Source organism: Salmo salar, chromosome 09 (assembly GCF_965601325.2).
Source record: "Salmo salar chromosome 09, fSalSal1, whole genome shotgun sequence".
NCBI classification, from domain to species: Eukaryota; Metazoa; Chordata; class Actinopteri; order Salmoniformes; family Salmonidae; genus Salmo; species Salmo salar.
The window spans coordinates 143308181-143324282 of record NC_138299.1 but is presented as its reverse complement, the minus strand read 5'-3'; the positions used below and the strand labels follow the sequence as shown (position 1 = coordinate 143324282).

General features: G+C 43.5%; 1 protein-coding gene across 5 annotated transcripts in view; it reads right to left on the bottom strand.

The window, feature by feature from the left end:
* Positions 1–16102, bottom strand: part of LOC106613081 (RNA-binding protein Musashi homolog 2) — a 348890-nt gene that overhangs the window by 13773 nt on the left and 319015 nt on the right. For all 5 annotated transcript variants that reach the window (XM_045724689.2, XM_045724688.2, XM_045724693.2 and 2 more), the window contains exon 12: positions 2251–2448. In XM_045724689.2, the coding sequence (XP_045580645.1) occupies positions 2251–2448 (198 nt within the window). The remainder of the gene's footprint in view (positions 1–2250; positions 2449–16102) is intronic.

Below are 16102 nucleotides of genomic sequence, written 5' to 3'. Positions count from 1 at the left end.
TTACAGGAAATGGGGTTTTAAGGTACCAACAAAAGAACTGGCAAAGCAAAAGAACAGTAAGGTGTGTGTTTCTAAAAACCATATCATTCAGACTGTCAGTGGATGAGCTATGATAGTAAGTAACCTGTTCAATGCTTTCTGCAACTCGTTGTTCCTTCTTTGCTCATCAAATAGACTACATTCCAGCAACAAAACAATATCTCGAAAGATGTCAAGCCAACAGGAAAAATTTGCCACAGAACTTTTGCTCAACTTATTCATGATGATATTCATGAACGCTTGTCATACTTTTGTAACAAGAGTCAAATACAAGCTTTGGGAGCTAAATTTATGGGCACTCATTCTTTATGACAGATTCCTCATCAGGGTTCTCTCTCTCTTACTTAAATGAGCAGTCTAAATACATATAAATGCAGTCATGTCAATTATGGTTCATCACCTTACATGAAAAAGTAATACACTGTACCAACAAACAAGATGCAATGTGGGTAAGCAAGGGATGGAGATCAATATTTGAAGAGTGTTATAAGAATAAATAAAATTGTCCTTGATATATCTTAAACAAAAACCAGTACTGACAACAATACACTGTATGCTGAACTGAAAATGAGTAACACTTATACATGTACTGTATGCCTATGTAGGGCAGCAGGTAGCCTAGTGTTTAAGAGCATTGAGCCAGTAACTAAACGTTTGCTGGTTCAAATCCCTGAGCTGACTAGGGGAACAAATCTGTCGATGTGCCCTTGAGCAAGGCACTTAACCCTCATTGCTCCTGTAAGTCGCTCTGGATAGGAGCGTCTTCTAAATGACTTAAATATAAAACATTTAAATGTTTGTAGGCACTACAGTACATTAGGTCACCATAACTGTGTGAAATGAGAACAGGGTGTCTGTCTGTCAACAGACATCCATCTATCCTTCCCTCAGCTCCACATGAAGTGAGTAAGCAGACAGAGACATGTATACATACATATCAAACTAGGGGGTAGGCTGGACACATAACATTTTTAACTACGCTTTTTTTCTGATAAAAACGAGTTCATTGCATCCACCGTGGAGCCCAGTTTCATAATATGACCATATTTCCCAGCTGCTCGCCGTCGTTTTGAAGTGATCACGAAAAAACAGGCCTTATTTTAGGGCCTTTTTCACCCTGCCAGATCCTATTAGTTCTATTGAGCACCGTGGCACCAACTCGCCTTCAGAACGTTCTATTCCCAGCTTATTGTTCTACGTCACAATGCCTGCTTCACTATTGTTGGCAATGAGACCTGCTCAAGTTGTTTATAGTTAAAAAGTAAACAAACTAAAAATTACTCATGGAACTCTGAGGAACTCCATTGTTTACTATAGGGGAATTTTTGGCATGTCTGTCTATTTCGCCAAATATCTCGCAATGTGTATTTTTAGATTTTTTTCAAGTCGGATGCCATTTTAATCATGAGAATCTCCTCTTCCTAATTATGTAAGTTTGGCCAGCGAGCTTGGTTGTCATCAAATATTAGCCCCAAAATACATTTTGCCCTTGGAACGCTGAGCTCCACCCATTGTTTTCCTATGGAGCGGCATGCCAGTCTATTTCGTCAAATATCTCACGATGTATATATTTATATTTTTTGTCGGGCACCATTTTAATCAGGAGAATCTCCTCTTTGTAATTATGTAAGTCTGGGCAGCGAGCTTGTTTGTCATCGATCACTAGACCAGAAATCGTCAGAAGTTTTCATTTTTTCCCTACTTTCTCATTACGCAGACATAAGCACATTTGACACACAATCGAGGTGCGGAAGTTTACTTTCTACACAAGTTGTTTGTTTTTAGTTTCGTCCGACGAACAGATTGTAGTGGTAAAATAAAAAGTGATACATTTTTTTGTGCCATTTAGGCAAAATGGAATTCTAAGCATCACTCCAGTCAAAACAGGCTCTGCAAACGTTCGATTCCATTAATTTGCTATGGGCTCGCACTAGTGTTCCAGCTTAGCAAATGTTATTTTGCTGTTTTTCAGCCTTGGGTGAATTTTGACTCGTTCTATTGTCCAGCCTACCAGGGGTGCTACGCTACAGTACATCACCTTCCTGTGATAGTTATTGTTCCCTTCTCTGTCTCTATAAACTCCTCTTTCCTCTCTCTTTCTTTTACACTCCCTCTCTTTTTCTCTCTCTCACAATAGCCTCATGAATTCGTAACTTGAATGGCATCATTGACTGATTGAAGGATTGAAGGAGACGTTAGCAGGGTACACACCTGGGCTCTTAAAGGGGTCCGGGCTGTGCTGCAGGTGGTGCTGGAGGGGGGAGTTGCAGGCGGAGGTGGCATGATGCTCACTGTGCTGCAGCATCTGAGCAGCCTGGGGCCCCAGGGAGCCATAGTCGGCAAAGGAGCAGGGGGGGCCCCGCAGGTCACTGGGCCCGGCCCCGGAATAGAACCCATAATCTGGGAACCCTGAGAGATAGGGGTATAGTATAGGGAGGGAGGGAGGGAGGGAGGGAGGGAGGGAGGGAGGGAGGGAGGGAGGGAGGGAGGGAGGGGCGGGATGGGACGCATGTCCATCATCGTGGAAACACTTTACACAGTACTGTAGTAATGTAATGACTTGGTTTTTGTGTGTGTTATTTTATTGCTATGTTGCTGTTGTTTTTCTAAATGGCATTGTAGTGTGTTACAGGGCAAGGCAAACTACAGTAAACATCCATACTGGTTTTCTTCCTGCTTCTGCCCACCACCCCCCAGCAGCCCCACTGAGAGACTGCGTACAGAGGCACTACACTACACACACACCAACCCTGCTCCCTAACACTAGTGTAGCTGAAGACTTCCACAATGGAACTCAATGTGGCCTCAAGCTAAAAATGATGGTCAAAGAAAATCTTTAGTAGAATTTACAACAGGTCAGCTCATGTTATCATCACTTGCTCGCTTCAAAATACACACACATAATAACTGTGTGAAATACACACACTAAGAGCTCAAGGGTGAAAAATAACCAAAATGAGATTCTCCTAAAATAAGCAGGAGAATGATTAAGAAAAATCTATTCTTCATGTTTGGGCTTCTGCTCATAAATCAATAAGATTAGAACAGAAATTCCTCATACATTTTAGATTTGACATAGGCAAGATTCCACAATGTACTGGACTACTGATGCGGAGGAGAGGAGAAACAGACAAGGCATTTGTTAACTATAAAGCTTTATGTCCCCACAGCTCTGTTCCATAGACACTCAGCGCCCTCACAGAGAGCTGCATTATCTGTGTAAATGGACTGCACTTTATCAAAGATATTTTCTTTTTTATTTGAAATTCAGTTTAGTTTGGTAGTTTTCAGACCTGATTTGCTAGTTTTTATTTTGTTATAGTTGTATAAAAAGATGTATATTTTGTTTCAGTTTCAGGGTTAAGGACAGAAAACATGCCTGGGAGGCTAGGAGACAGTTGTGATTAATAGTTTTTTTGGTGTGTTTTTGGGGATGTTATTTCTTGCAAAGAAAGATATATATACAATTATAGTCATGTTTGGGGATGAATTTACTTCTGCCAGATGCCTTTTATTGAGGTTTTGCACTGAACACCATTGCACTACATTTTTTGCCCATTGAAAACCATTCAAAAAGACTACAAAAGTATTGGGTCAGGTCATAGGTTAGATTAGGTATAAATTATAAAGTCAATAGCACAGAGACTGGTGAAAAAAATATGGTGGAAGGAAACTCTCGCCCATGTTAACACCAATCTTTTGATTTGATTTATTAGGATGACCATTATCCAACGCCAATGGTGACAGCTAGTCTTACTGGGGTCCGTCATATAACAAAAAAGACAGCAACAAAATACTTTACAATTTACATATGTTTAAAAACATGAACATATAGTGTGTGTGTGTGCATCTATCAGTTACACATACTGTACATGTCAGTACATACACACAACAAGGTAACTGAAGTAAATGACTATCGCCCCGTAGCACTCACTTCTGTCATTATGAAGTGCTTTGAGAGACTAGTCAAGAATCATATCACCTCCACCATACCTGCCACTCTAGACCCACATCAATTTGCATACCACCCCAATAGGTCCACAGACGATGCAATCGCCATCACACTGCCCTAACTCATCTGGACAAGAGGAATACCTATGTAAGAATGCTGTTCATTGACTACAGCTCAGCATTTAACACCATAGTACCCTCCAAACTCATCATTAAGCTTGAGGCCCTGGGTCTCAACCCCGCCCTGTGCAATTGGGGCCTGGACTTCCTAACGGGTCGCCCCCAGGTGGTGAAGGTAGGAAACAACATCTCCACTTCGCGGATCCTCAACACTGGGGCCCCACAAGGGTGTATGCTCAGCCCCCTCCTGGACTCCCTGTTCACCCATGACGGCGTGGCCATGCACGCCTCCAACTCAATCATCAAGTTTGCAGATGACACAACTACAGTGGGCTTGATTACCAACAATGACGAGACAGCCTACAGGGAGGAGGTGAGGACACTTGGAGTGTGGTGTCAGGAAAACAACCTCTCACTCAACGTCAACAAAACAAAGGAGATGATCGTGGACTTCAGGAAACAGCAGAGGGAGCACCCCCCCTATCCACATTGACGGGACAGCAGTGGAGAAGGTGGAAAGTTTTAAAGTTCCTCGGCGTTCACATCACGGACAAACTGAAATGGTCCACCCACACAGACAGTGAGGTGAAGAAGGCACAACAGGGCCTCTTCAACCTCAGGAGGCTGAAGAAATTTGGCTTGTCACCTAAAACCCTCACAAACCTTTACAGATTCACAATTGAGAGCATCCTGTTGGGCTGTATCACCGCCTGGTACGGCAACTGCACCGCCCACAACCGCAAGGCTCTCCAGAGGGTGGTGCGGTCTGTACAACGCATCACCGGGGGCAAACTACCTGCCCTCCAGGACACCTACAGCACCCGATGTCACAGGAAGGCTAAAACGGTCATCAATGACAACAACAACCCGAGCCACTGCCTGTTCACCCCGCTACCATCCAGAAGGCGAGATCAGTACAGGTGCATCAAAGCTTGGACCGAGAGACTGAAAAACAGATTCTATCTCAAGGCCATCAGACTGTTAAACAGCCACCACTAACACAGAGAGGCTGCTGCCTACATACAGACTTGAAATCATTGGCCACTTTAATAAATGGATCACTAGTCACTTTAATAATGCCACTTCAATAATGTTTACATATTTTGCATTACTCATCTCGTATTACTCATCTCATATGTATATACTGTATTTTATACCATCTATTGCATCTTGCCTATGCCGCTCGGTCATCCATATATTCGTATTCCATCCCTTCACTTAGAATTGTGTGTATAAGGTAGTTAGGTAGTTAATTAGGTTAGATATTACTGCACGGTCGGAACTAGAAGCACATTTCGCTACACTCGCAATAACATCTGCTAACCATGTGTATGTGACCAATACAATTTGATTTGATTTGACATGGGGGAGCGGCGTTGTGCCGTGAGGGGTTGACTTGTTTGTTTTTTGAAACCAGGTTCGCTCTTCACTTGCGCTATATAAGATGGAAGGGAGTTTCATGCACTCATGGCTCGGTAGAATACTGTACGCTTCCTTGAATTTGTTCTGGACCTGGGGACTGTGAAAAGACCCCTGGTGGCATGTCTGGTGGTGTTAGTGTGTGTGTCAGTGCTGTGTGTAAGTAGACTATGCAAACAATTTCCAACACATTGCTTCTTATGAAAACAAGAAGTGATGCAGTCGTCTCTCCTCAACTCTTAGCCAAGAGAGACTGGCATGCATAGTATTAATATTAGCCCTCTGATTACAATGAAGAGCAAGACCTGATGCTCTGTTCTGGACCAGCTGCCTGCAGCTTTACTAGGTCTTTCTTTGCAGCACTTGACCATATGACTGGACAATAATCAAGATAAGATACAAAAATTGAGCCTGCAGGACTTACTTTGTGGAGTAAGCAGAGCATCTCTTTATTACAGACAGACCTCTCCCCATCTTTACAACCATTGAATCTATATGTTTTGACCATGACAGTTTACAATCTAAGGTAACACCAAGTAATTTAGTCTCCTCAACTTGTTCAACAGCCACACCATTCAATACTATATTCAGCTGAGGTCTAGAACTTAGAGAATGATTTGTACCAAATACAATGATCTTAGTTATAGAGATGTTCAGGACCAGTTTATTACTGGCCACCCATTCCAAAACTGACTGCAACTCTTTGTTAAGGGTTTCAGTGACTTCATTAGCTGTGGTTGCTGAGGCATATATGGTTGAATCATCAGCATATATGGACACACATGCCTTGTTTTGCCAGTTGCAGGTTATTGCTAAAAATGGAAAAGAGTAGAGGGCCTATATCATTGATCTTGGCTTCATAATACATTTTATTATTTTTGTTGAGTTTAATCACATAATTTCTCAATTTGCCGTAAGTCAGCCAGACTTATTAGCCACTCCTTTTCCCCCATTTATTTCAGCCATACAGTTTTTCAATTCCTCATCAATCCATGGACCCTTAACAAATATTTTAACATCATCCACATAAGAGTCACAGCAAAATCTTTTGTATGATTTTTTATACACTATTTTGGCCCAGCCTTTGGAACTTTGGCTTTCCTGGACATAGCCACTATATTGTGATCACAGCATCCAATGCATATACAGCTTTAGAACAAAGTTCTACAGTATTAGTAAAAATGTGATTTTACATGTGGATGATCTTGTTCCTGTAGTGTTTGTAAACACCCTGGTAGGTTGATTAATAACCCGAACCAGATTACAGGCACTGGTTAGAGTGAGAAGCTTCCTCTTGAGTGGACAGCTTGATGAAAACCAGTCAATCTTCAGGTCCCCAAGAAAATAGACCTCTCTGTTTACATCACATACAATATCAAGCATTTCACACATATTATTTAGATACTGACTGTTAGCACTTGGTGGCCTATACAACACCCCAAAGGAAAAGGCTTTAGATGTGCCAAGTGACCCGGCAACAACACTTCAATACAATTTTACATAAGTTCTTCTCTGAGCATTACAGGGATATGGCTCTGAATATATGTGTATGCTGCGGGGTTGAAGCTACAAACCCATAGGCTTGGCTCTCTCATCCCTTCCAGGCTTTTGGGAGGGAGGGTGGACAACAAGCCTGTCATAGCGGATATAAGCAATGTCCCCACGCACTCTGGCAGCTTTCATGGCTGGCATAAGTTCTTTCCTCTTCTGGCGCACAGCTTCAAGATAGTCCTAGTTGATTAAGATGAACAGTGCATTCGGAAAGTATTCAGACCCATTGACTTTTTACATATTTTGTTACGTTACAGACTTATTCTAAAATGTATTAAATTAATATTTTTCCTCATCAATCTACACACAATACCCCATATTGACAAAGCAAAAACAGGTTTATCATTTTCTTTTTAAACAGAAAAACATTATTTACATACGTTTCAGACCCTTTGCTATGACACTCGAAGTTGAGCTCAAGTGCATTCTGTTTCCATTGAGCATCCTTGAGATATTTCAACAACTTGATTGGAGTCCACCTGTGGTAAATTCAATTGATTGGACATGATTTGGAAAGGCACACACCTGTCTATATAAGGTCCCACAGTTGACAGTGCATGTCAGAGTAAAAACCAAGCTATGAGGTCGAAGGAAATGGAGAGTTCCGAGACAGGATTGGGTCGAGGCACAGACCTGGGGAAGAGCAACAAAAAATGTCTGCAGCATTGAAGGTCCCCAAGAACACAGTAGCCTCCATCATACTTGAATGGAAGAATTCTGTAACCCTCAAGACTCTTCCTAGAGCTGGCCACCCGGCCAAACTGATCAATCTGGGGAGAAGGGCCTTGGTCAGGGAGGTGACAAAGAACACAATTGTCACTCAGACAGAGCTCTAGAGTTCCTCTGTGGAGATGGGAGAACCTTCCAGAAGGACAACCATCTCTGCAGCACTCCACTAATCAGACCTTTATGGTAGAGTGGCCAGACAGAAGCCACTCCTCAGTAAAAGGCACATGACAGCCCTCTTGAAGTTTGCTAAAAGGCACCTAAAGACTCTCAGACCATGAGAAACAAGATTCTCCTGTCTGATGAAACCAAGATTGAACTCTTTGGCCTGAATGCCAAGCGTCACGTCTGAAGAAAACCTGGCACCATCCCTACGGTGAAGCATGGTGGTGGCAGCATCATGCTGTGGGGATGTTTTCAGCGGCAGGGACTGGGAGACTGGCCAGGATCAAGGGAAAGAGGTTTTAAAAAATTGTTGCACATTTATAAAAAAGTATAGCGAGATCCTTGATGAAAACCCGCTCCAGAGCCCTCAGGACCTCAGACTGGGGCTGAAGGTTCGTCTTCCAACAGAACAACGACCCTAAGCACACAGCCAAGACAACGCAGGAGTGGCTTCTGGACAAGTCTCTGAATTTCCTTGAGTGGCCCAGCTAGAGCCTGGATTTGAACCCGATCGAACATCTCTGGAGAGACCTGAAAATAGCTGTGCAGCAATGCTCCCCTCCAATCTGACAGAGCTTGAGAGGATCTGCAGAGAAGAATGGGAGAAACTCCCCAAATACAGGTGTGCCAAGCTTGTAGCATCATACCCAAGATTTGTCATTATGGGGTATTGTGTGTAGATTAATGAGGGGAAAATAACTATTTAATCCATTTTAAAATAAGGCTGTAACGTAACAAAAGGTGGAAAAAGTCAAGGGGTCTGAATACTTTCAGAATGCACTGTACGTTCCTCTGAAGTTCTTGGCTCTTTCCAGAACAGCTACTGTACCTTGTCCTTGAACCTCAGGAACTTGACCACTATCGGCCTGGGCCTGTCACCTGGGCCGGTGTTGGGTTTTCCAGTCCTGTGGGCGTGCTCCACCTCAATCTTCCTGTGGTCCATCTCCAGTTTCTCCGAGATCATTTCCCTCAATTTGTCCTCAGACTCCGTCCAGGTCTCATGTGGAGATTCTGCAATTCCGTCCACAACCATGTTGTTCCACCTTGATTGCCCCTCGAGATGATTTCTCTGTTATTGTTATATTGGATTCATATACAGAACTGATGTCCTCTCCCAATGACTTACAGACTGCGGTCATCTTGCCGTTCTCCTGTTTAAACAAGCTAACACTGGGAAAACTGCAAACTGTTCTTCAGGTCCTGGACCTCTCTGGTCAGGTCATCCATTCTTTTAGTAGTTCCACCAGTATTCGGACAAAAAAGTTGAAGCTATTTTCTTGTTGTAGTAACAACTGCTTTAGAACTGTTTTTGTTTGTTTAAAAGATCCTTCACCTGTGATAGAGAAACTCCACTGTCCTCAAAGGTACTCCCGCCAGCTTTGGTCTTTGTCATGGTAACAACATTAGGTTATGCTGTTACTCCATGCAGTTCCAGACAGGGCAGGTCGCAGGGAATATTGAAAACAACAACAACAAACAGCAGTGGTCTAGACAGCCACAAGCCAGGGACAATCCGCAGTCTCAGACAAAATGGCGAAGTGCGTCGCGGGCTACATTCAAGCTAGCTTGATAGGCAGCTAGCTAGCAGCTAGGCAGGATCACTGGACAGATAGTAGCGGTCCTAGCAACTAATGCAAACTGCATCGCAGGATCCAAACTCAAAAGGTAGCTAGCTAGTAACGAAACTGACAGATTTCCACCGGTCTAATGTCCATTGCTTGTGTTTCTTGGCCCAAGCAAGTCACTTCTTCTTACTGGTGTCCTTTAGTAGTGGTTTCTTTGCAGCAATTCGACCATAAAGGCCTGATTCACGCGGTCTCCTCTGAACAGTTTAATGAACTTATCCTCTGCAGCAGAGGTAACTCTGGGTTTTCCTTTCCTGTGGCAGTCCTCATGAGAGACAGTTTCATCATAACGCTTGATGGTTTTTGCGACTGTTCATTAAGAAACTTTCAAAGTTCTTCAGATTTTCCAGATTGACTGACCTTCATGTCTTAAAGTAATGATGGACTGTCGTTTCTCTTGCTTATTTGAGCTGTTCTTGCCATAATATGGACTTGGTCTTTTACCAAATAGGGCTATCTTCTGTATACCAACCCTACCTTGTCACAACACAACTGACTGGCTCAAACACATTAAGAAGGAAAGAAATTCCACAAATTAACTTTTAACAAGGCACACCTGTTAATTGAAATGCATTCCAGGTGACTACCTCATGAAGCTGATTGAGCGAATGCCAAGAGTGTGCAAAGCTGTCATCAAGGTAAAGGGTGGCTACGATGAAGAATCTCAAATATAAAATATTTTTTTATTTGTTTAACACTTTTTTGGTTACTACATGTATTATTTCATAGTTCTGATGTCTTCACTATTATTCTACAATGTAGAAAATAGTAAAAATAAAGAAAAACCCTGGAATGAGAAGGTGTGTCCAAACTGAGACAACAGATGCAACATGTACCTTGAAGACAGAGTTTTAAACACTCAAGGAGATGAAAAACAGAAAGAGAGAAGGGTTCAGGATGCACCGGCCCACTCCACTCCTCTGCATCTCTCCAGAAGAGGGGGATGCCCACTCAAGCAAGGCATTTTTGTGTACCAAACTCACTAAAAGTGGCAGTAATAAAGCCTCTCTTGAAAAAGCCGAATCTTGACCCAGAAATTATAAAAAACTATCGGCCTATATCGAATCTTCCATTCCTCTCAACATTTTTTGAAAAGGCTGTCTTCCTGAAGACAAACAATGTACACGAAACGCTTCAGTCTGGTTTTAGACCCCATCATAGCACTGAGACTGCACTTGTGAAGGTGGTAAATGACCTTTTAATGACGTCAGACCGAGGTTCTGCGTCTGTCCTCGTGCTCCTAGATCTTAGTGCTGCTTTTGATACCATCGATCACCACATTCTTTTGGAGAGATTGGAAACCCAAATTGGTCTACATGGACAAGTTCTGGCCTGGTTTAGGTCTTATCTGTCGGAAAGATATCAGTTCGTCTCTGTGAATGGTTTGTCCTCTGACAAATCAACTGTAAATTTCGGTGTTCCTCAAGGTTCCGTTTTAGGACCACTATTGTTTTCACTATATATTTTACCTCTTGGGGATGTCATTCGAAAACATAATGTTAAATTTCACTGCTATGCGGATGACACACAGCTGTACATTTCAATGAAACATGGTGAAGCCCCAAAATTGCCCTCGCTAGAAGCCTGTGTCTCAGACATAAGGAAGTGGATGGCTGCAAACTTTCTACTCTTAAACTCGGACAAAACAGAGATGCTTGTTCTAGGTCCCAGGAAACAAAGAGATCTTCTGTTGAATCTGACAATTAATCTGGATGGTTGTACAGTCGTCTCAAATAAAACTGTGAAGGACCTCGGCATTACTCTGGACCCTGATCTCTCTTTTGAAGAACATCAAGGACCGCTTTTTTACATCTACGTAACATTGCAAAAATCAGAAACTTTCTGTCCAAAAATGACGCAGAAAAATGAATCCATGCCTTTGTTACTTCTAGGTTGGACTACTGCAATGCTCTACTTTCCAGCTACCCGGATAAAGCACTAAATAAACTTCAGTTAGTGCTAAATACGGCTGCTAGAATCCTGACTAGAACCAAAAAATTTGATCATATTACTCCAGTGCTAGCCTCCCTACACTGGCTTCCTGTTAAGGCAAGGGCTGATTTCAAGGTTTTACTGCTAACCTACAAAGCATTACATGGGCTTGCTCCTACCTATCTTTCCGATTTGGTCCTGCCGTACATACCTACACGTACGCTACGGTCACAAGACGCGGGCCTCCTAATTGTTCCTAGAATTTCTAAGCAAACAGCTGGAGGCACCTTGCTGTCTCTGCCTGGCCGGTTTCCCCTCTTTCCACTGGGATTCTCTGCCTCTACCCCTATTACGGGGGCTGAGTCACTGGCTTACTGGTGTTCTTCCATGCCGTCCCTGGGAGGGGTGCGTCACTTGAGTGGATTGAGTCACTGACGTGGTCTTCCTGTCTGGGTTGGCGCCCCCCCTTGGGCTGTGCCGTGGCGGAGATCTTTGTGGGCTATACTCGGCCTTGTCCCGAGATGGTATGTTGGTGGTTGGAGATATCCCTCCAGTGGTGTGGAGGCTGTGCTTTGGCAAAGTGGGTGGGGTTATATCCTACCTGTTTGGCCCTGTCCGGGGGTTCATCGGATGGGGCCACAGTGTCTCCTGACCCCTCCTGTCTCAGCCTCCAGTATTTATGCTGCAGTAGTTTATGTGTCGGGGGGCTAGGGTCAGTCTATCACATCTGGAGTATTTCTCTTGTCTTTTCCGGTGTCCTGTGTGAATTTAAATATGCTCTCTCTAATTCTCTCTTTCTCTTTCTTTCTTTCTTTCTTTCTTTCTCTCTCGCAGAGGACCTGAGCCCTAGGACCATGCCTCAGGACTACCTGGCTTGATGACTCCTTGCTGTCCCCAGTTCACCTGGCCGTGCTGCTGCTCCAGTTCCAACTGTTCTGCCTGCAGCTATGGAACCCTGACCTGTTCGCCGGACGTGCTACCTGTCCCAGACCTGTTGTCCCAGACCTGTTGTCCCAGACCTGTTGTCCCAGACCTGTTGTCCCAGACCTGCTGGAACCCTGACCTATTCACCGGACGTGCTACCTGTCCCAGACCTGCTGTTTTCAACTCTCTAGAGACAGCAGGAGCGGTAGAGATACTCTCAAAGATCGGCTATGAAAAAGCCAACTGACACTTACTCCTGTGTTACTGACTTGTTGCACCCTCGACAACTACTATAATTATTATTATTTGACAATGCTGGTCATTTATGAACATTTGAACATCTAGACCATGTGCTGTTATAATCTCCACCCGGCACAGCCAGAAGAGGACTGGCCACCCCTCATAGCCTGGTTCCTCTCTAGGTTTCTTCCTAGGTTTTGGCCTTTCTAGGGAGTTTTTCCTAGCCACCGTGCTTCTACACCTGCATTACTTGCTGTTTGGGGTTTTAGGCTGGGTTTCTGTACAGCACTTTGTGATATCAGCTGATGTAAGAAGGGCTATATAAATAAATTTGATTTGATTAGATTTTTTTTTATAATTTAAGGAAGGGAACAAAACATACACCTAGGATTAATACATATTTTATGTGCACGCTAATAGCCGGGTGTCCTTGAGGTTCAAAGTGATTTCTAAGCTCCCCTCTAATTAGCCGTCCCGTTCTGTTTCCTCTCGTCTTCCTAATTAGATCTTTAACAACAAACAAATGAAGACCTTTACAGAGCAACGCCCCTGACACCCACATTAGTTCACACTGAGGAGGTGGCCTCCGGCTGGCCCCTTCCCTTTGTCTGTCTATCCCCCTCACAGGCCACCGGCCATGATGGTAGCCTGCAGAAACATCTCTCTAAATACAGACTAGCGAGAATAACGTAGCAGGAATGACAGGAAGACAAATACAACATTATCGCTCTTGCACACCCGCCTGTGCGCACACACACTTACAACAAACACACCTGGCGGCTTTGTTTGCACTGACATGGAAAATGAGTCCTTGCTGCCGGCGTCCCTGGTGCCGTGAAGGTCTTATCTAACAAAGCACAGCAAAATGACTTGTATTATTCAGGGAGATCACGGCTAATGATAGCACTATCTATGTAAAATGTGGAATAAAATGCAGTTAAAAAGCTCCCATTTACAGACTACAGAGACCACTGGATCGGCCATCTGGAAGAATGGAGGCGCTTGATTATCGCGCTGAGCTAATTCTCCTTTCTGTGCATGCAAATGATTCACTTTGAGCATGTGGAAGTGAAAAACGGAGCGGAATTAAACAGCAGCATTGGAGAGATCAAGGTTGGGACCATAATGGCAGGGCTCTGATGTTCCTCTAGTGACTCATGTCTTCTGTCTGTATGTCCATTCTGATGGAGAATAGCAAAGAAAGATGGAGGTATAATCTAATTACATAAAATGAGAGAAAATAACTCTATTACAACAGTTGTTTCAACATGAGCAGTGTTCAGCAGCCTGTCTCTATCATGGCCAAACAGATGCATTGGAGCTGTGGAACATCTGCAGGGCCCCTGGCCCCCAGAGAGAGTCTGTCCCTGGCCGCAGCCGCAGCACTTCCCTGGAAACACAGCTGAAACGTGGCTGGGCTGACTGGAGCTCTGGAGGAGTGTCTCGTCAACGCTACTACCCTTAGAGAGACCCCATCTGGGAAAGACACTACAGAGCCACTGGGAGGATGACATGACAGAGGCTAAACACAGGCTCGAGTTCTCTAGTCCTCTCTGCCATTACACATAACACTCCACAACATGTATCAAAGGGTACAAACATGAAATAAACCAAACTAATGAATAAATAAATGGCCCTTTTTATGAGATGTTAGATAACATAGAGGTGATTTGTTGCTGCAGGGAATCGTAGTGCGTTGCTTTCCCTTCAGTGGATGTTCATGTGAGGCCAGGAAAACCCTTAAACAATACCGATGGCCAACAACCCGTGTACAATATAGTTACATCATCACATTCAGCAACATAGGGCCACTGTACTCGCCCAAACGCCCCCTGTGGTGTGACGATCATGATATAGTCTCCCATTTCAGTTCAATCTATTAAAAACAATCATTAACAAATAATATATTAATAACAAACAACCAAGATTAGGTGGTCTTTCTCTGCAACATCCCTATTCTTAATTGGGGGGCAATTACTCATCTGCACAACAAATTAGTGTGTCTCTGGGTTGCTGTGGCAACAGGATGGGGGACTATATAGGCTCAATGGAGTGGATCGTTGAGGGAGCGTTATCATTTATGATTATAATCGCTCTCCTCCACTTCTCTTCTCCTCAGCATGCTGTGTGCATGGAGGATGGATGAAGTCCATTCTAACCACTTCCATCATGGTCATCACCATTACTGCCAAAATCACTGTGTCTGTTTACCAGTCTGTTTACCAGTCCGTTTACCAGTCTGTTTACCAGTCCGTTTACCAGTCCGTTTACCAGTCCGTTTACCAGTCCGTTTACCAGTCTGTTTACCAGTCTGTTTACCAGTCTATCTTTTTAAACAGAGTTCTACAAGAGCACATCCAGTCGAGATTTTGATTTCATGTTTCAAGTGCTGCTTTCGAAAGTTTTGAAATGCTGGTAATGTCACAGAGAATGCTAGCATTTGCTTCCGCTTTGTGTCATTATGAATGAAAAGCTTCTTCTTTAACATGTCTGGGTCTACTGCCAAGTCTGTCGTCTAAACGTTGTGCCTAATGGAGGGAGAAACGCTTAACACCTTTCCTGTCAGCAACATTATTCACACTATTTATGTGTTGATGTGAGAGAAAAAAAATAACTGTTGCCATTTAAAAAGCCCTTCCATAGAAAGATAGTGGAAGAGTTGACCTGGAGGACTGGTGCCAACCTTGGAAATAACATTTCACACAATCACCTGCCTCAGGCTACACTGTCAGAGGCACTGGATACATTAGATATGGCCCCAGAGTGTGTGTGTGTGTCTATTTACTCAAACAAAACCCTGTCTCGTTCAGTCACACACACTGACCTTGCAAGTAAACACCTGCATACACACTCACACATGTACACATCCATTCAGGGAGGCACAAGTGTGCACGCATGTATAGGCACAGAGCAGTGCAGATCTCTTCAGAAAAAGTGAATAATACACTTGTCAAATGTGTTTCAAAATTAGCTTTGAATTTCAGAGCATCTGCAATTAGCTCCATTTCCACCTATGTCATTTGAAAAGATGAGGCTCTCTTTCTGTTCTGCCTGGAGTGGCTTTCAGTCCCCGTCTCAAACACCATTTTCTAACTGAATAGGTGACTAATTAACAAAGGACAAGTTCTTTTCAGCCTGCGATGGCAGTTCATAAATAATCGCTAGATAATGGCTCCTCATTTTGTGCTCCGATAGGCTGGCATAATGATAGTTAATAGATGATATATCCTGGATGTTCACAGGCAGAGGAGTAGTGCCATCCATCCACAGACACAGCGCTACAGCCCTTATATCTTCACTCAACACACTTTCACATCCACAGACCACACACACTTTCATCATCACACTCAAGCAAACAAACACCATGAGAATAGAAGTGGACAGGAGCTCACAAACAAGTGGTGCTGGAC